Raw genomic sequence first — 20,413 nt, forward strand, 5'->3', positions numbered from 1 at the left:
CGTCTCAGAGAAAGAGTGCTGATCTAGGATCAGGTCCCTCCTGTCCATTTTTAGGATCTAAAGGAAAAACTTATCCTAGATCAGCATTCCTACTCTGAGACGCTTTAGGAATACGGGCCCAGATCTGATCAGGCACAGCCTTGGCCACCTCAAAGCTGGGGTACTCGGTAGAGTTCATTGTAAATGTCAAACAGCACATTACTCCCATAAATGATCAGTCCTCTCTGTTACTCCAAAGCATTGTTCATTTTAAAGTGTTCTCTTTGACATCATAAAGGCCCCGTCCACACCAAGGGATACTGCGGGATTTTGGCAATGAGGTCCTTTATCTACGTCCCCAGAGTCAGATTAACTTGTGCATACCAATTTTATGTGTCTTTGGAGCACCGGAGATACTGTCTGTTTGTCAGATCCCCAGTCAGCATTAAAGTATTGACAGAACAATGTTAATTGGGAATGATAAGAGCAATGGCTAGGTCTTTGGCTTGGTCTTTGGCTTGGTCTTTGGCTACGTCTTTGGCTAGGTCTTTGGCTTGGTCTTTGGCTAGGTCTTTGGCTAGGTCTTTGGCTTGGTCTTTTGCTAGGGCTTTGGCTTGGTCTTTTGCTAGGGCTTTGGCTTGGTCTTTGGCTTGATCTTTGGCTAGGTCTTTGGCTAGGTCTTTGGCTTGGTCTTTTGCTAGGCTTTTGGCTAGGTCTTTGGCTAAGTCTTTGGCTAGGTCTTTGGCTTGGTTTTTGGCTAGGTCCTTGGCTAGGTCTTTGGCTAAGTCTTTGGCTAGGTCTTTGGCTAGGTCCTTGGCTAGGTCTTTGGCTTGGTCTTTGGCTACTTCTTTGGCTAGGTCTTTGGCTAGGTCTTTGGCTAGGTCTTTGGCTTGGTCTTTGGCTTGGTCTTTGGCTTGGTCTTTGGCTAGGGCTTTGGCTTGGTCTTTGGCTTGGTCTTTGGCTAGGTCTTTGGCTAGGTCCTTGGCTAGGTCTTTGGCTAAGTCTTTGGCTAGGTATTTGGCTAGGTCCTTGGCTAGGTCCTTGTTTAGGTCTTTGGCTAAGTCTTTGGCTAGGTCCTTGGCTAGGTCTTTGGCTAAGTCTTTGGCTAGGTCTTTGGCTAGGTCCTTGGCTAGGTCCTTGGCTAGGTCTTTGGCTAGGTCTTTGACTAGGTCTTTGGCTCAGTCTGGAAAGTATTTAGTTAGAGTGATGTATCTGTAAATGACTCTAGGAGGACATGGTGTAGTGATTTCGATGACTCTGTGGGACACCAGGCTTTTTTGGCTGCTATAAACAGTCTTTAATTTCCTGTAGCCAGATGAACCTCGAGGTCTAAAAGCAGCTGTGTGAAGCGTCAAATATAGACATTTGAACTCAGCACTTTAACTGATTGATATCACAGAGAGTTTTTTTTATCCAAACCGTAGAAAGCAGAAACATTGTTTTATCCATACCATAGGAAGCAGAAACATTGTTTTATCCATACAATAGGAAGCAGAAACATTGTTTTATCCATACAATATGAAGCAGAAACATTGTTTTATCCATACCCATATGAAGCAGAAACATTGTTTTATCCATACAATATGAAGCAGAAACATTGTTTTATCCATACCATAGGAAGCAGAAACATTGTTTTATCCATACAATATGAAGCAGAAACATTGTTTTATCCATACAATAGGAAGCAGAAACATTGTTTTATCCATACAATATGAAGCAGAAACATTGTTTTATCCATACAATAGGAAGCAGAAACATTGTTTTATCCATACAATATGAAGCAGAAACATTGTTTTATCCATACAATAGGAAGCAGAAACATTGTTTTATCCATACAATATGAAGCAGAAACATTGTTTTATCTATACCATATGAAGCAGAAACATTGTTTTATCCATACCCATATGAAGCAGAAACATTGTTTTATCCATACAATAGGAAGCAGAAACATTGTTTTATCCATACAATAGGAAGCAGAAACATTGTTTTATCCATACCATAGAAACATCACACACACACTCACACAACACAGGAGGTTTGTGGCACCTTGTTCACTTACTACTTCTCAAATAGAATTCCATTCTCAGGCTGAATATTTTCTCTGTATACATCTTTGATGTCGCTCTTGCTGCTGGTGAGTCTCTGATCCACCTCTACGCAGACGACACCATTCTGTATACTTCGTGCCCTTCTTTGGACACTGTAAACAAACCTCCAAACGAGCTTCAATGCCATACAACACTCCTTCTGTGGCCTCCAACTGCTTTTATCGGCTATTAAAACTAAATCCATGCTCTTCAATTGATTGCTGTACGTACCCGCCCGCCCGACTAGCATCACTACTCTGGACGGTTCTGACTTAGAATATCTACAAATACCTAGGTGTCTGGTTAGACTGCAAACTCTCCTTCCAGACTCACATTAAGCATCTCCAATCCAAAATTAAATCTAGAATTGGCTTCCTATTTCGCAACAAAGCATCCGTCACTCATGCTGCCGAACATACTCTCGTAAAACTGACTATCCAACCGATCCTTGACTTCGGCGATGTCATCTATAAAATAGCCTCCAACACTCTACTCTGCAAATCGGATGTAGTCTATCACAGTGCCATCCGTTTTGTCATCAATTCCCCATATACTACCCACCACTGCGACCTGTATGCTCTCGTTGGCTTGCCCTCGCTTCATACTCGCTGCCAAACCCACTGGCTCAAGGTCATCTATAAGACTTTGCCAGGTAAAGCCCCAACTTGTCTCAGCTCACTGGTCACCACAGCAACACCCACCCGTAGCACGCGCTCCAGCAGGTATATTTCACTGGTCACCCCCAAAGCCAACACCTCTTTGGTCGTCTTTTCTTCCAGTTCTCAGCTACCAATGACTGGAACAAATTGCAAAAATCACTGAAGCTGAATATCTCCCTCACTAACTTTAAGCACCAGCTGTCAGAGCAGCTTACCGATCATTGCACCTGTACACAGCCCATCCAACTCCCTCATCCCCATATTGTTATTTATGTTTTGTCCTTCTGCACCCCAGTATCTCTACTTGCACATCATCATCTGCACATCTATCACTCCAGTGTTAATGCTAAATTGTAATTATTTCGCCTCTGTGGCCTATTTATTGCCTTACCTCCCTAATCTTACTACATTTGCACACACTGTAAATATACTTTTTCTACTGTATTATTGACTGTATGTTAGTTTATTCCAACTCTGTTGTTTGTGTCGCACTGCTTTGCTGTATCTTGGCCAGGTCGCAATTGCAAATGAGAACTTGTTCTCAACTGTCCGACCTGGTTAAATAAAGGTGAAATAAAATAATAAAATAAAAAATAATATAGGGGAGGACAGGCTCATGGGAATAGGTGGGAATGTATCAGCAGTGTGTGTGTATCAGCTGCCTCCACTGATACACACACACACACACACACACACACACACACACACACACACACTCCTCTAAAGTGTATCTATCTTGTGTTATTCCATTAGGTTCCGGGTGGCTCTGTGGAGGAGACGTTAGCAGGAGAGGTGATTCTGTCTGTGCTACACATCACGGTGACTAAACCTGCTCGCTACACATGTCTAGCCTCCAACAGACACAGCGCTGGGGCCAAGTCCGCCAAATCTTCAGTCGGAGTCACTGTCCAAGGTAGGCCCTCATCACATCCCTTTAATGTCACCCTATTGCCTGTCAGCCTCTCTATCTACTACTTTAGACCAGAGTGCTAAGGGGTAGCATTAGCAACAGCACATATCTACCTACCCTGTGTTTTAGAACAATGTGCTGTTTACCCAGTGTGTTGAATTGAACTCTGCTGTTTTGCTAGCTGCTCTCAGTGTGTGTGTGTGTGTGTGTGTGTGTGTTGTGTGTGTGTGTGTGTGTGTGTGTGTGTGTGTGTGTGTGTGTGTGTGTGTGTGTGTGTGTGTGTGTGTGTGTGGTCTCTCTGAGTATATTCAGCTGTGTCTCCTAGTCAGCTCAGGGTTTTTCTCCTCTCTCACTCCCCATTGTATCACTGTTTAACCTCATAGACCCCAAACCGAACTCTAACCTCAATCAGCAACTTACAGGCTTGTAATAGACCAGACAATGTTACCAAGCCATAGAAAACCCAGTTTAATCTGAAGAAAAGTTGCAGAAAATGCATTTTTTTAATTTGAAATAAAATACTTTGTTATGGCTCTTCAGACTAGACCCTCAGGCCCTCTGCATGGGGTCAACAATGTGAGGCTGTAACCACACACACACCTGGCAATGGGTTGCCCATCCCCTTTTCACACCCACACACACACACACACACACACACACACACACACACACACACACACACGACTCCCTGGTCTCCTCACTGCTAAGATCTGGCCACAACAGCAGCATGTTCTCCCTGTTCAGTAAAAAACAATGGGTAGCTGTCTCCTCTCCTTACAGATCAATAACCTGTGTTTATCTGATTCTCCTGGCTCCTGCTCTGCTGCTGGTCAACGGATCCTGTCCCTTCCCTGTAGAGTGGAGGTAAGACTGGCCTCTCCTATAGGGTGTTTGTTGTGTAAATACAGGTTGTATAGGATACATGTTGTATAGGATACATGTTGTATAGGGTGCAGGTTGTATAGGATACATGTTGTATAGGATACAATACAGGTTGTATAGGATACATGTTGTATAGGATACAATACAGGTTGTATAGATACAGGTTGTATAGGATACAATACCGGTTGTCGGTTGTATAGGATACAGGTTGTATAGGATACAGGTTGTATAGGGTACAGGTTGTATAGGGTACAGGTTGTACAGGTTGTATAGGATACAATACCGGTTGTCGGTTGTATAGGATACAGGTTGTATAGGATACAGGTTGTATAGGGTACAGGTTGTATAGGATACAGGTTGTATAGGATACAGGTTGTATAGGGTACAGGTTGTATAGGATACAGGTTGTATAGGATACAATACAGGTTGTATAGGGTACAATACAGGTTGTATAGGATACAATACAGGTTGTATGGGGTACCGGTTGTATAGGATACAGGTTGTATAGGATACAATACAGGTTGTATAGGATACAGGTTGTATAGGATACAATACAGGTTGTATAGGATACAGGTTGTATAGGATACAATACAGGTTGTATAGGGTACCGGTTGTATAGGGTACAGGTTGTATAGGATACAGGTTGTATAGGATACAATACAGGTTGTATAGGGTACAGGTTGTATAGGATACAATACAGGTTGTATAGGGTACAGGTTGTATAGGATACAATACAGGTTGTATAGGGTACAGGTTGTATAGGATACAGGTTGTATAGGATACAATACAGGTTGTATAGGATACAGGTTGTATAGGGTACAGGTTGTATAGGGTACCGGTTGTATAGGGTACCGGTTGTATAGGATACAGGTTGTATAGGATACCGGTTGTATAGGGTACCGGTTGTATAGGGTACCGGTTGTATATGGTACAGGTTGTATAGGTATAGGATACAATACAGGTTGTATAGTTGTATAGGGTACAGGTTGTATAGGGTACAGGTTGTATGGGGTACCGGGTTGTATAGGATACAGGGTTGTATAGGGTACAGGTTGTATAGGGTACCGGTTGTATAGGGTACCGGTTGTATAGGGTACCGGTTGTATATGGTACAGGTTGTATAGGGTACAGGTTGTATAGGGTACCGGTTGTAAAGAGTACCGGTTGTATAGGATACAGTTTGTATATGGTGTTCGTTGTACTGATACAAATATTTTTTATAATACTCATTTCAAATACTATTTTCAAAAACCTGGTTTAAATGCATGACTCTATTTGAGTGATTGAATTTTAGGATTTCAAATATTTAACCACTCTTTTGAAATGAATAATATCAAAACAATTAGTAACAAATGTCTTTGTTGAAATACCATAAATAGTATTTGAACCCTGGTCTGATGTGATACAGTTTATAATATGTTGTCTCTTTGTTCCAGGCTGTATAAAGGCAGTGGGGGTTATTGTGGTGCGTACCGTGGTAATGTGTGTCGGGACATGTTAAGGAGCGATGCCCTGGTCTTCTTTAACTCCTCCCTCAACGACCCCGAGGACACACAGGAGTTCATGGTTCAGAGCGCCTGGGCTGATCTCGACAGACTGGGCATGCTCTGTAGCCCTGCCGCCCACTCCCTGCTCTGTCATCTCTCCTTCCAGGACTGCATCCCTTCTGGCCTGGGACCTGTTCCTAAACCAATCTGCAGGTAATCCTTCTGGCCTGGGACCTGTTCCTAAACCAATCTGCAGGGAACCCTACAGGAAGTGTACACAAATGTGTGTCATAGACAGCATGCTCATTCAATAACATTGCAGTTGAAATGCATCCCAATGTAACTGCTTCATGATCTAGGAAAGTCATCCTTGTGTATAGCACATAGCCCACATTCTGCACACAGATGGCTGTCGGCTTTGGGATCTATAACATGTTGTCACGGTTGGATACAGTGTGTTGTCTTCCAATGTTTGCTTACAGTGAATATTGGATGACGTTTCTCTAGCACGGTAAGGTAAAGAAATGGTACAGTCCAGGGCCTACGTAAAACACACATATGTGTTTTGGGTTTGGGATCTTCTGGCCACAGCCAACAATGACAGCATCAACAGTATTGGTTGCTGTTTCTCTACTGTGTTACTCCAGGGAGCACTGTCTGGCAGTGAAGGAGCTCTACTGTCGTAAGCAGTGGCCAGTGATGGTAGGGAACTCCCATAAAGGCCAGCACTCCTCTGGCTCCTCCGGCCTCTCTATCCCAATGCCTGACTGTATGGCTCTGCCCTCACAACACACAACACCAGGAGCCTGCACACCCATCCCCTTTGTCGGTAAGATATACTGAAACATGTTGTGTCCCAAATGGAACCCTAATCCATTTAGTGCAATACTTTATCCAGAGCCCTATGGGCCTAACCTAAGCCCTAACTTACTGTACCGTCCGTCACTCTAACTTACTGTACCGTAGCCCCAACTTACTGTACCGTAGCCCCAACTTACTGTACCGTCGCCCTAACTTACAGTACCTCTAACCTTAGCCCTAACTTACTGTACCGTGGCTCTAACTTACTGTACCGTAGCCCCAACTTACTGTACCGTCGCCCCAACTTACTGTACCGTAGCCCTAACTTACTGTACCTCTAACCTTAGCCCTAACTTACTGTACTGTAGCCCTAACTTACTGTACCTTAGCCCTAACTTACTGTACTGTAGCCCTAACTTACTGTAACGTAGCCCTAACTTACTGCACCTCTAACCTTAGCCCTACCTTACTGTACCTGTAGCCCTAACTTACTGTACTGTAGCCCTAACTTACTGTACCGTAGCCCTAACTTACTGTACTGTAGCCCTAACTTACTGTAACGTAGCCCTAACTTACTGCACCTCTAACCTTAGCCCTAACTTACTGTACCTTAGCCCTAACTTACTGTACTGTAGCCCTAACTTACTGTAACGTAGCCCTAACTTACTGCACCTCTAACCTAAGCCCTAACTTACTGTACCTTAGCCAAAACTTACTGTACCGTAGCCCCAACTTACTGTACCGTAGCCCTAACTTACAGTACCTCTAACCGTAGCCCAAACTTACTGTACCTCTAACCTTAGCCCTAACTTACTGTACCGTAGCCCCAACTTACTGTACCTTAGCCCTAACTTACTGTACCGTAGCCCTAACTTACTGTACCTCTAACCTTAGCCCTAACTTACTGTACCGTAGCCCCAACTTACTCTACTGTAGCCCTAACTTACAGTACCTCTAACCGTAGCCCTAAATTACAGTACCTCTAACCATAGCCCTAACTTACTGTACCACTAACCTTAGCCCTAACTTACTGTACCTTAGCCCTAACTTACTGTACTTCTAACCTTAGCACTGACTTACTGTACCTCTAACCTTAGCCCTAACTTACTGTACCTTAGCTCTAACTTACTGTCCCTCTAACCTTAGCCCTAACTTACTGTACCTCTAACTTACTGTACCTCTAACCTTAGCTCTAACTTACTGTACCGAAGCCCTAACTTACTGTACCTTAGCCCTAACTTACTGTACCGTAGCCCTAACTTACTGTACCATAGCCCTAACTTACTGTACCGTAGCCCTAACCTTAGCTCTGTCCCCAGCTTCCTAATACGAATATACTCTCTAATACTAATCTACTCTCTAATACTAGCATTTTCTCTAATACTTTTCTATACTCTAATACTAATCTATACTCTAATATTCATGATTTTTCTCAAACACTCTGTCTTTTAGATATAAAGAAAGATCAAGTCACAAGTAAGTTTAGTTTCATGTCTTTTATCTGAGTTCTAAGAATTATACTTTGTAAATAGAATACAGTGGGGCAAAAAAGTATTTAGTCAGCCAATTGTGCAAGTTCTCCTACTTAAAAAGATGAGGAGAGGCCTATAATTTCCATAATAGGTACACTTCAACTATGACAGACAAAATGAGAAAAAAATCCAGAAAATCACATTGTAGGATTTTTAATGAATTTATTTGCAAATTACGGTGGAAAATAAGTATTTGGTCAATAACAAAAGTTTATCTCAATACTTTGTTATATACCCTTTGTTGGCAATGACATAGATCAAACGTTTTCTGTAAGTCTTCACAAGGTTTTCACACACTGTTGCTGGTATTTTGGCCCATTCCTCCATGCAGATCTCCTCTAGAGCAGTGATGTTTTGGGGCTCAAAGATTTTCTATGGGGTTGAGATCTGGAGACTGGCTAGGCCACTCCAGGACCTTGAAATGCTTCTTACGAAGCCACTCCTTCGTTACCCGAGTGGTGTGTTTGGGATCATTGTCATGCTGAAAGACCCAGCCACGTTTCATCTTCAATGCCCTTGCTGATGGAAGGAGGTTTTCACTCAAAATCTCACAATACATGGCCCCATTCATTCTTTCCTTTACACGGATCAGTCGTCCTGGTCCCTTTGCAGAAAAACAGCCCCAAAGCATGATGTTTCCACCCCCATGCTTCACAGTAGGTATGGTGTTCTTTGGATGTAACTCAGCATTCTTTGTCCTCCAAACACGACGAGTTGAGTTTTTACCTAAAAGTTATATTTTGGTTTCATCTGACCATATGCCATTCTCCCACTCTTCTTCTGGATCATCCAAATGCTCTCTAGCAAACTTCAGACGGGCCTGGACATGTACTGGCTTAAGCAGGGGGACATGTCTGGCACTGCATGATTTGAGTTCCTGGCGGCGTAGTGTGTTACTGATGGTAGGCTTTGTTACTTTGGTCCCAGCTCTCTGCAGGTCATTCACCAGGTCCCCCCTTGTAGTTCTGGGATTTTTGCTCACCGTTCTTGTGATCATTTTGACCCCACGGGTGAGATCTTGCGTGGAGTCCCAGATCGAGGGAGATTATCAGTGGTCTTGTATGTCTTCCATTTCCTAATAATTGCTCCCACCGTTGATTTCTTCAAACCAAGCTGCTTACCTATTGCAGATTCAGTCTTCCCAGCCTGGTGCAGGTCTACAATTTTGTTTCTGGTGTCCTTTGACAGCTCTTTGGTCTTGGCCATAGTGGAGTTTGGAGTGTGACTGTTTGAGGTTGTGGACAGGTGTCTTTTATACTGATAACAAGTTCAAACAGGTGCCATTAATACAGGTAACGAGTGGAGGACAGAGGAGCCTCTTAAAAAAGAAGTTACAGGTCTGTGAGAGCCAGAAATCTTGCTTGTTTGTAGGTGACCAAATACTTATTTTCCACCATAATTTGCAAATAAATTCATTAAAAATCCTACAACGTGATTTTCTGGATTTTTTTCTCTCATTTTGTCTGTCATAGTTGAAGTGTACCTATGATGAAAATTATAGGCCTCTCTCATCTTTTCAAGTGGGAGAACTTGCACAATTGGTGGCTGACTAAATACTTTTTTGCCCCACTGTATGTAAAAAAAAGTGTTAATGTATTTTTTTTCAAAAGTTATATACAATACTACATTTCCTACTTGCAGTCTGATAATGATGATTTGTCTGAACAGCAACGTGTTACAATGACAAAGGAAGGTTCTACCAAGGACCAGTCAACATCACCGGCTCTGGTATCCCCTGTCAGAAGTGGAGCCAACAGGTAAATCACTTTAATGGTTAATAAATTAAATACAAATTCTTAGGGATAGCCCCCCTTTTTTAAATTTTCAGATAAAATGACACCCAAATCTAACTGCCTATCGCCCAGGCCCTGAAGCAAGGATATGCATATTCATGGTACCATTTGAAAAGAAACACGTTGAAGTTTGTGGAAATGTGAATTGAATGTAAGAGGATATAACACAATAGTTCTGGTAGAAGAAAATACAAAGTAAAAAACAAAAGTAATTTTTTTCTACCACTATTTTTGAAATGCAACAGAATGGTCCGTGTTCTAGCCATCACTCTGGTTGTAATTCCGATGGTGTCCACAAGATGGCAGCAATGCATGTGCAAAGTTTCAGATGGATAACTTGAAGTATGAGCGAACATACATTTAGTGTGAAGTCACCCAGGCACATTTGGGCAAATCATTTGCATTCATGTTAAATTTTTCTGCAAGATTATCGCCAAATCTGTATACTTGGACTTTGATTTAGCTTTCCCGGTATTAGTAGCCATTTTATAAGTTCAACATTTGCAAAACAACCAGTTTTTATAACTTCATAACTCTGAATATTCTCATAATTTTTGTCCAAAAGGAAAAGGCATGCTGTCGCACAAGGTTAGCAGCTACAGTACCGGATACTCCCGTAAAGCTCATTGGCTATCTAGCTAGATTTGTTTGACCCCAATTGGTGCTTATTTGACAAAGATACAGTCGATCAAATGAAGACCGGCTGCGTCATCAGCGTGCCATGAAGGCGTCGCTCTCTGATCAAATTTGGTGTCCTATAGGATATACTCCCCCTCCCCCTAATGATATAGGGAAGTCTGGTTACGTTCTAGGATCTCTGAGGAATACATACGGACGTCATTTGACCGGTTGAAACAAAGTTTAGGGTTAGAGTTTCACAGATTCCTTTCTTTGCAAATTCAACGAGTGATGATACATTCTGAAATCTTGCTCTGATGTAAGTACACATTTCACCTTCAGAGGTGAATTTATCAATATGAATTATCGCAGTGAAAAAAAAGTGTTTTGATGCTCTCCTTAAACAATAGCATGGCATTTTTTCACAGTATTAGCTACTGTAAATTGGACAGTGCAGTTAAATTAACAAGAATTTAAGCTTTCAGTCGATATAAGACACTTATATGTACCGACATTTGTTGTTTCTCTAAAATCTGCAATCGTGATACAAGGAGCTGCATGATTTACAACTGTCCCGTTGACGGGACACCTGTCCCTAAGTGTCCCGAGTTAACTGGTTGCCCTTTTCTTGTGGCAACGGGTCACAAATCTTGCTGCTGTGATGGCACACTGTGGTATTTCACCCAATATATATGGGAGTTTATTGAAATTCAGGTTGTTTTCAATTTTTTATGGGTCTGTATAATCTGAGGGAAATATTTGATTCTAATATGCTCATACATTTGGCAGGAGGTTAGGAAATTCAGCTCAGTTTGAAGATACATTTGTGGGCATTGTGTCTACTCTCGAGAGCCAGGTTGGCCTACTTGCGGCCTTTCTCAATAGCAAGGCTATGCTCACTGAATCTGTACATAGTCAAAGCTGTCCTTACGTTTGGGCCAGTCACAGTGTACTCTCTGTTTAGGGCAAAATAGCATTCTAGTTTGCTCAGTTTTTGCGTTAATTCTTTCCAATGTGTCAAATAATTATCTTTTTGTTTTCTCATGATTTGGTTGGGTCTAATTTTCTTGATGTCCTTGGGATCTGTGGGGCCTGTTTGTGTTTGTGAACAGAGCCTCAGGAACAGCTTGCTTAGGGGACTCTTCTCTCGGTTAATCTCTCTGTAGCTGATGGCTTTGTTATGGAAGGTTTGGAATCGATTCCTTTTAGGTCGTTTTAGAATTGAATGGCTCTTTTCTGGATTTTGATCATTAGCGGGTATATTAGCCAAATCCTGCTTTGCATGCATTATATTATTTAACCTTTATTTTTCTAGGCAAGTCATTTAACCTCTAGTAACACCCCATCCCGTGAACGGGACCGTTGTCATCATCTGACACTAATTAGCATAACGCAACGGACATAAATATCCCTAGAAAATATTCCTATTCATGAAAATCACAAATTAAATATATTGAGACACAGCTTAGCCTTTTGTTAATCACCCTGTCATCTCAGATTTTCAAAATATGCTTTACAGCCAAAGCTAGACAAGCATTTGTGTAAGTTTATCGATAGCCTAGCATAGCATTTTGTCCAGCTAGTTGCAGGTAACTTGGTCACGGAAATCAGAAAAGCAATCAACTTAAATCGTTTACCTTTGATGAGCTTCGGATGTTTTCACTCACGAGACTCCCAGTTAGATAGCAAATGTTCCTTTTTTCAAAAAATATTATTTTTGTAGGCGAAATAGCTCCTGTTTGTTCTTCACCTTTGGCTGAGAAATCGCCCGGAAATTGCAGTCAAGAAAACGGAGAAAAATATTTAAATTTAGCTCCATAATATCGACAGAAACATGGCAAACGTTGTTTATAATCAATTCTCAAGGTGTTTTTCAAATATCTATTCGATAATATATCCATCGGGACAATTCATTTTTCAGTAGGACCGATTGGAGTAATGGCTACCTCTGTATTTTACGTGAGAATCTCTCTGGCAGCATCAGGTGATCACTTGCGCAATGTAGCTGCTTACGGGTATTCTTCAATATAAATGCGTAAAACTACGTCACAATGCTGTAGACACCTTCGGGAATACGGAGAAAGAGTAATCTGGTTGATAGCACATTCACTGCTCAATAGGGACTCATTGGAACGCAGCGCTTACAAAAACATGAGTCACCTCCGGATTGGATTTTTCTCAGGCTGTCGCCTGCAACATCAGTTCTGTTATACTCACAGACGATATTTCTACAGTTTTGGAAACTTTAGAGTGTTTTCTACCATCTTGTCCTGACAAAATATCCCGTTTGCTACGGGAATGTTTTTTTTCTCCAAAAATGAATATACTGCCCCCTAGTCACAACATTAAAAACAAACTCTTATTCACAATGACGGTCTTATATATATATTCTTTAATCCCAGTCCCCGTCCCCGCAGGAGGCCTTGTTCCTTTTGGTAGACCGCCATTGTGAATAAGTTTGTTTATAAATGACTTGCCTAGATATATATAAGACAAAACACACATGACGACAAGAAAGACAACACTACATAAAAAGAGACCTCGGACAAAAACATAGCATGGCAGCAACACATGACAACACAACATGGTAGCAGCACAACATGGCAGCAGCACAACATGGCAGCAGCACAACATGGCAGCAGCACAACATGGTAGCAGCACAAAACATAGTACAAACATTATTGGGCACAGACAACAGCACAAAGGGCAAGAAGGTAGAGACAATAAAGCAGCCACAACTGCCAGGAAGATGATTGAGCGGACCCCAGACCTCACAACCATAAAAGGGCAATGGGTTCAATAACTGTTTCAAGTATTTTTAAGATCCTGATTGGTATGTAAAATTTTGCTTTTGATTGCATAGAAGACGCTTCTTGCCTTGACTCTCAGATCGTTCACAGCCTTATGGAAATTACCTGTGGCGCTGATGTTTAGGCCGAGGTCTATATAGTTTGTGTGCTCTAGGGCAACGGTGTCTAGATGGAATTTGTATTTGTGGTCCTGGCAACTGTACTTTTTTGGAACACCATTATTTTGGTCTTACTGAGATTTACTGTCAGGGCCCAGGTCAGCAGAATCTGTGCAGAAGATCTGTCCATTTGGAAGACCCATTTGCGATCAAGCTTTAACTTCCTGACTGATGTCTTGAGATGTTGCTCCAAAATATCCACATAATTTTCCTCCTCATGATGCCATCTATTTTGTGAAGTGCACCAGTCCCTTCTGCAGCAAAGCACCCCCACAACATGATGCTGCCACCCCCGTGCTTCACAGTTGAGATGGGGTTCTTCGGCTTGCAAGCGTCCCCCTTTTTCCTCCAAACATAGCGATGTGCATATGTGTGACTTTCATGTTGATGCCCTCTTTGCGGGAGTGGGCGGCATGGGGTGGGCAGGAGTGGCATAGCTGATCTGAGGGGGCCTAAATGGGGTGTGGGCAGAGTTGTCTTGGGGGGGTATTGATTGGGTTGGGGTGTGGATGTGGCTGTGGTCTGGATGTAGGTCCTCTCGTCGTGGGTCCTCTATGTGTAGGTCCGGGGAGTCTGGGTGGGTGTCTGTGGCTCCCTTTTGGGTACGGGCGAAGGTGGGCACTGCTGCTTTGTATAGGTGGATCTGGTGGTAAAGGCTGTTCAAGTCCCAGGGTGGAGCGGTGGGCCAGGTAGACATTTTGTTTTGAGTCACGGGAAATACTTGCATTTAACTTATCATTCAGTCCTTATAAATTTAAATACACTGCTCAAAAAAATAAAGGGAACACTAAAATAACACATCCTAGATCCGAATGAATGAAATATTCTTATTAAATACTTTTTTCTTTACCTAGTTGAATGTGCTGACAACAAAATCACACAAAAATTATCAATGGAAATCAAATTTATCAACCCATGGAGGTCTGGATTTGGAGTCACACTCAAAATTAAAGTGGAAAACCACACTACAGGCTGATCCAACTTTGATGTAATGTCCTTAAAACAAGTCTTGCATTAGGAGGGACCCAGGGCCAACCGCACCAGCATATGGTCTCACAAGGGTTCTGAGGATCTCATCTCGGTACCTAATGGCAGTCAGGCTACCTCTGGCGAGCACATGGAGGGCTGTGCGGCCCCCCTAAGAAATGCCACCCCACACCGTTCTCCACGGCGTCTCCAGACTCTGTCACGTCTGTCACGTGCTCAGTGTGAACCTGCTTTCATCTGTGAAGAGCACAGGGCGCCAGTGGTGGATTTGCCAATCTTGGTGTTCCCTGGGAAATGCCAAACGTCCTGCACGGTGTTGGGCTGTAAGCACAACCCCCACCTTTGGACTTCGGGCCCTCATACCACCCTCATGGAGTCTGACCATTTGAGCAGACACATGCACATTTGAGGCCTGCTGGAGGTCATTTTGCAGGGCTCTGGAAGTGCTCCTCCTGCTCCTCCTTGCACAAAGGCGGAGGTAGCGGTCCTGCTGCTGGGTTGTTGCCCTCCTACGGCCTCCTCCACATCTCCTGATGTACTGGCCTGTCTCCTGTTAGCGCCTCCATGCTCTGGACACTACGCTGACAGACACAGCAAACCTTCTTGCCACAGCTCACATTGATGTGCCATCCTGGATGAGCTACACTACCTGAGCCACTGTGTGGGTTGTAGACTCCGTCTCATGCTACCACTAGAGTGAAAGCACCGCCAGCATTCAAAATTGACCAAAACATCAGCCAGGAAGCATAGGAACTGAGAAGTGGTCTGTGGTTACCACCTGCAGAACCACTCCTTTATTGGGGGTGTCTTGCTAATTGCCTATAATTTCCACCTGTTGTCTATTCCATTTGCACAACAGCATATGAAATTTATTGTCTATCAGTGTTGCTTCCTAAGTGGCCAGTTTGATTTCACAGAAGTGTGATTGACTTGGAGTTACATTGTGTTGTTTAAGTGTTCCCTTAATTTTTTTGAGCAGTGTATATCATTGTAATATTTTTTTTTTCTTGGCTTTAAAAGCAGCTTCAGACTAAACATGACTCACTCAGTTCCAGATTGGATGGTGTTTTCAGGTTTCTGTTGTTTGTTTGCCAGAGCATTTGCTGTATATCTTGGACATAATAAACTTTGGTAGTAGGAATCCTTCCTGGTGATTTTGTCCAAAATCAGGTTGTAGGTTGAGAGTTTTGATTTGGCGTGAAGGTTATGTTGAAAAATGCAAGAGATCATGTCTCTCTCTCTCTGTCTCTCGCTGTCTCAGGGTCCCCACCTGCACCGTCTCAGTGTGGATGTATTATCAGAGCTGAGGAACGCACAGAGCTCGTGTCGGAACCCCGGAGGAGAAAATGAGAAGCCCTGGTGTTATACAACCAACCCCAACATCCGCTGGGAATACTGCAACATTCCCAAATGTGGAGAAGGTACATCCTTTGAAAACAAAGGTGCTATCTAGACCCTCAAAGGGTTCTTCGGTTGTCCCCATAGGAGAACCCTTGGAAGAACCCTTTTGGTTCCAGGTAGAACCCTATTGGGTTCCATGCCGGTTCTACATGGAACCCAAAATAGTTATACCTGGAACCAAAAATGGTTCTCCTATGGGGACAGCTGAAGAACAATTTTTGGGACCATTTTTTCTAAGAGTGTAGGGATACTGCAGCGTTCCCAAATATGACTACCAAAAGACTTGGAGACCTGATCAGGAAGAATATGGGCCCTACCTACAGTGCATGGCTAGGGCCAAGGTGGTTTTCCTGTTCAGGTCTTGAGAAAAAGGGCACTTATTGAGCTACTAATTGAGGTAAGATCCATCTTGTGATGACAGCCTTGACTCTCTGTCCCCCCAGGGGTAGTGAAGACTGTTGACTCTCTGTCCCCCCAGTGGTAGTGATGACTGTTGACTCTCTGTCCCCCCAGTGGTAGTGAAGACTGTTGACTCTCTGTCCCCCCAGTGGTAGTGAAGACTGTTGACTCTCTGTCCCCCCAGTGGTAGTGAAGACTGTTGACTCTCTGTCCCCCCAGTGGTAGTGAAGACTGTTGACTCTCTGTCCCCCCAGTGGTAGTGAAGACTGTTGACTCTCTGTCCCCCAGTGGTAGTGAAGACTGTTGACTCTCTGTCCCCCCAGTGGTAGTGAAGACTGTTGACTCTCTGTCCCTTCAATACTAGTGAAGACTGTTGACTCTCTGTCCCCCCAGTGGTAGTGATGACTCTCTGACTCTCTGTACCCCCTAGTGAAGACTGTTGACTCTCTGTGACTTTCTGTAGTGGTAGTGAAGACTGTTGACTACAGTGGTATGAAGACTGTTGACTCTCCCCTCAATACTAGTGAAGACTGTTGACTCTCTGTCCCCTCAATACTAATGAAGACTGTTGACTCTTTGTCCCCCCAGTGGTAGTGAAGACTGTTGACTCTCTGTCCCCTCAATACTAATGAAGACTGTTGACTCTCTGTCCCCTCAATACTAATGAAGACTGTTGACTCTTTGTCCCCCAGTGGTAGTGAAGACTGTTGACTCTCTGTCCCCTCAATACAGTGGTAGTGAAGACTGTTGACTCTCTGTCCCCTCAATACTAGTGAAGACTGTTGACTCTTTGTCCCCCCAGTGGTAGTGAAGACTGTTGACCCTCTGTCCCCTCAATACTAATGAAGACTGTTGACTCTCTGTCCCCTCAATACTAGTGAAGACTGTTGACTACTGAAGACTTGTAGTGAAGACTGTTGACTCTCTGTCCCCTCAATACTAATGAAGACTGTTGACTCTCTGTCAGTGGTAGTGAAGACTGTTGACTCTCTGTCCCCTCAATACTAATGAAGACTGTTGACTCAGTGGTAGTCTGTCCCCTCAATACTAATGAAGACTGTTGACTCTTTGTCCCCCAGTCAATACTAGTGAAGACTGTTGACTCTCTGTCCCCTCAATACTAATGAAGACTGTTGACTCTTTGTCCCCTGAAGACAATACTAATCTGTCCCCTCAATACTAATGAAGACTGTTGACTCTTTGTCCCCCCAGTGACTCTCTGTCCCCTCAATACTAGTGAAGACTGTTGACTCTCTGTCCCCTCAATACTAGTGAAGACTGTTGACTCTCTGTCCCCTCTAATGAAGACTGTTGACTTTGTCCCCCAATGAAGACTGTTGACTCTCTGTCCCCTCAATACTAATGAAGACTGTTGACTGAAGACTGACTCTCTGTGAAGACTGTTGACTCTTTGTCCCCCAGTGGTAGTGAAGACTGTTGACTCTCTGTCCCCTCAATACTAATGAAGACTGTTGACAGTGGTAGTGAAGACTGTTGACTCTCTGTCCCCTCTGTCAATACTAATGAAGACTGACTCTTGACTAATGAAGACTGTTGACTGTCCCCTCAATACTAATGAAGACTGTTGACTCTCTGTCCCCAATACAATACTACTAGTGAAGACTGTTGACTCTCTGTCCCCTCAATACTAGTGAAGACTGTTGACTCTCTGTCCCCTCAATACTAGTGAAGACTGTTGACTCTCTGTCCCCCCAGTGACTGTTGACTCTCTGTAGTGAAGACTGTTGACTCTCTCTGTCTGTCCCCCAATACTAGTGACTGTTGAGACTGACTCTCTGTCCCCCCAGTGGTAGTGAAGACTGTTGACTCTCTGTCCCCTCAATACTAATGAAGACTGTTGACTCTCTGTCCCCTCAATACTAGTGAAGACTGTTGACTCTCTGTCCCCTCAATACTAGTGGTAGTGAAGACTGTTGACTCTCTGTCCCCTCAATACTAATGAAGACTGTTGACTCTTTGTCCCCCAGTGGTAGTGAAGACTGTTGACTCTCTGTCCCCTCAATACTAATGAAGACTGTTGACTCTCTGACTAATGAAGACTGTTTCTTTGTCCCCCAGTGGTAGTGAAGACTGTTGACTCTCTGTCCCCTCAATACTAATGAAGACTGTTGACTCTCTGTCCCCTCAATACTAATGAAGACTGTTGACTCTTTGTCCCCTCAATACTAGTGAAGACTGTTGACTCTCTGTCCCCTCAATACTAATGAAGACTGTCCCCTCAATACTAATGAAGACTGACTCTTTGTCCCCTCAATACTAATGAAGACTGTTGACTCTTTGTCCCCCAGTGGTAGTGAAGACTGTTGACTCTCTGTCCCCTCAATACAACTGTTGACTCTCTACTAATGAAGACTGTTGACTCTTTGTCCCCCAGTGGTAGTGAAGACTGTTGACTCTCTGTCCCCTCAATACTAGTGAAGACTGTTGACTTTGTAATGGTAGTGAAGACTGTTGACCCTCTGTCCCCTCAATACTAATGAAGACTGTTGACTCTCTGTCCCCTCAATACTAGTGAAGACTGTTGACTGTCTGTCCCCTCAATACTAGTGAAGACTGTTGACTCTCTGTCCCCTCAATACTAATGAAGACTGTTGACTCCCAATACTAATGAAGACTGTTGACTCTCTGTACCCTCAGTGACTCTCTGTAGTGAAGACTGTTGACTCTCTGTCCCCTCAATACTATACTAAGTGAGAGACTCTCTGTCCCCTCAATACTAGTGAAGTCTGTTGACTCTCTGTACCCTCAATACTAGTGACTGAAGACTGTTGTCTTTGTCCCCCCAGTGGTAGTGAAGACTGTTGACTCTCTGTCCCCTCAATACTAATGCTGTTGACTCTTTGTCCCCTCAATACTAATGAAGACTGTTGACTCTCTGTCCCCTCAATACTAATGAAGACTGTTGACTCTCTGTCCCCTCAATACTAATGAAGACTGTTGACTCTTTGTCCCCCTCAAGACTGTCCCCTCAATACTAATGAAGACTGTTGACTCTTTGTCCCCTCAATACTAATGAAGACTGTTGACTCTCTGTTGTACTAATGAAGACTGTTGACTCCCCCAGTGGTAGTGAAGACTGTTGACTCTCTGTCCCCCAATACTAGTGAAGACTGTTGACTCTTTGTCCCCCCAGTGGTAGTGAAGACTGTTGACCCTCTGTCCCCTCAATACTAATGAAGACTGTTGACTGTCCCCTCAATACTAGTGAAGACTGTTGACTGTCTGTCCCCTCAATACTAGTGAGACTGTTGACTCTCTGTCCCCTCAATACTAATGAAGACTGTTGACTCTCTGTCCCCCAATACTAATGAAGACTGTTGACTCTCTGTACCCTCAATACTAGTGAAGACTGTTGACTCTCTGTCCCCTCAATACTAATGAAGACTGTTGACTCTCTGTCCCCAATACTAGTGAAGACTGTTGACTCTCTGTCCCCTCAATACTAGTGAAGACTGTGACTCTCTGTCCCCTCAATACTAATGAACTCTTTGTCCCCCAGTGGTAGTGAAGACTGTTGACTCTCTGTCCCCTCAATACTAGTGAAGACTGTTGACAGTGGTAGTGAAGACTGTTGACCCTCTGTCCCCTCAATACTAATGAAGACGGTTGACTCTCTGTCCCCTCAATACTAGTGAAGACTGTTGACTCTCTGTCCCCTCAATACTAGTGAAGACTGTTGACTCTCTGTCCCCTCAATACTATTGAAATACTACTGTTGATGAAGACTGTTGACTCTCTGTCCCCCAGTGGTAGTGAAGACTGTTGACTCTCTGTCCCAGTGGTAGTGAAGATGACTCTCTGTCCCCCCTAGTGAAGACTGTTGACTCTAGTCTGTCTGTCCCCCCTGACGCTCTGTCCCCTCAATACTAGTGAAGACTGTTGACTCTCT

General features: G+C 43.5%; 1 protein-coding gene across 1 annotated transcript in view; it reads left to right on the top strand.

Annotated features, from left to right (window-relative positions):
- The window catches only part of musk (muscle, skeletal, receptor tyrosine kinase), a 76,102-nt gene that overhangs the window by 24,369 nt on the left and 31,320 nt on the right, over nt 1-20,413 (top strand). Inside the window, exons 7-13 of the mRNA XM_064943627.1 lie at nt 3,479-3,638; nt 4,493-4,499; nt 5,954-6,217; nt 6,652-6,833; nt 8,258-8,281; nt 10,006-10,094; nt 15,965-16,124. Coding sequence (XP_064799699.1) covers nt 3,479-3,638; nt 4,493-4,499; nt 5,954-6,217; nt 6,652-6,833; nt 8,258-8,281; nt 10,006-10,094; nt 15,965-16,124 — 886 coding nt within the window. The remainder of the gene's footprint in view (nt 1-3,478; nt 3,639-4,492; nt 4,500-5,953; nt 6,218-6,651; nt 6,834-8,257; nt 8,282-10,005; nt 10,095-15,964; nt 16,125-20,413) is intronic.

Source organism: Oncorhynchus masou, chromosome 28, assembly GCF_036934945.1.
Source record: "Oncorhynchus masou masou isolate Uvic2021 chromosome 28, UVic_Omas_1.1, whole genome shotgun sequence".
Taxonomy (NCBI): domain Eukaryota; kingdom Metazoa; phylum Chordata; class Actinopteri; order Salmoniformes; family Salmonidae; genus Oncorhynchus; species Oncorhynchus masou.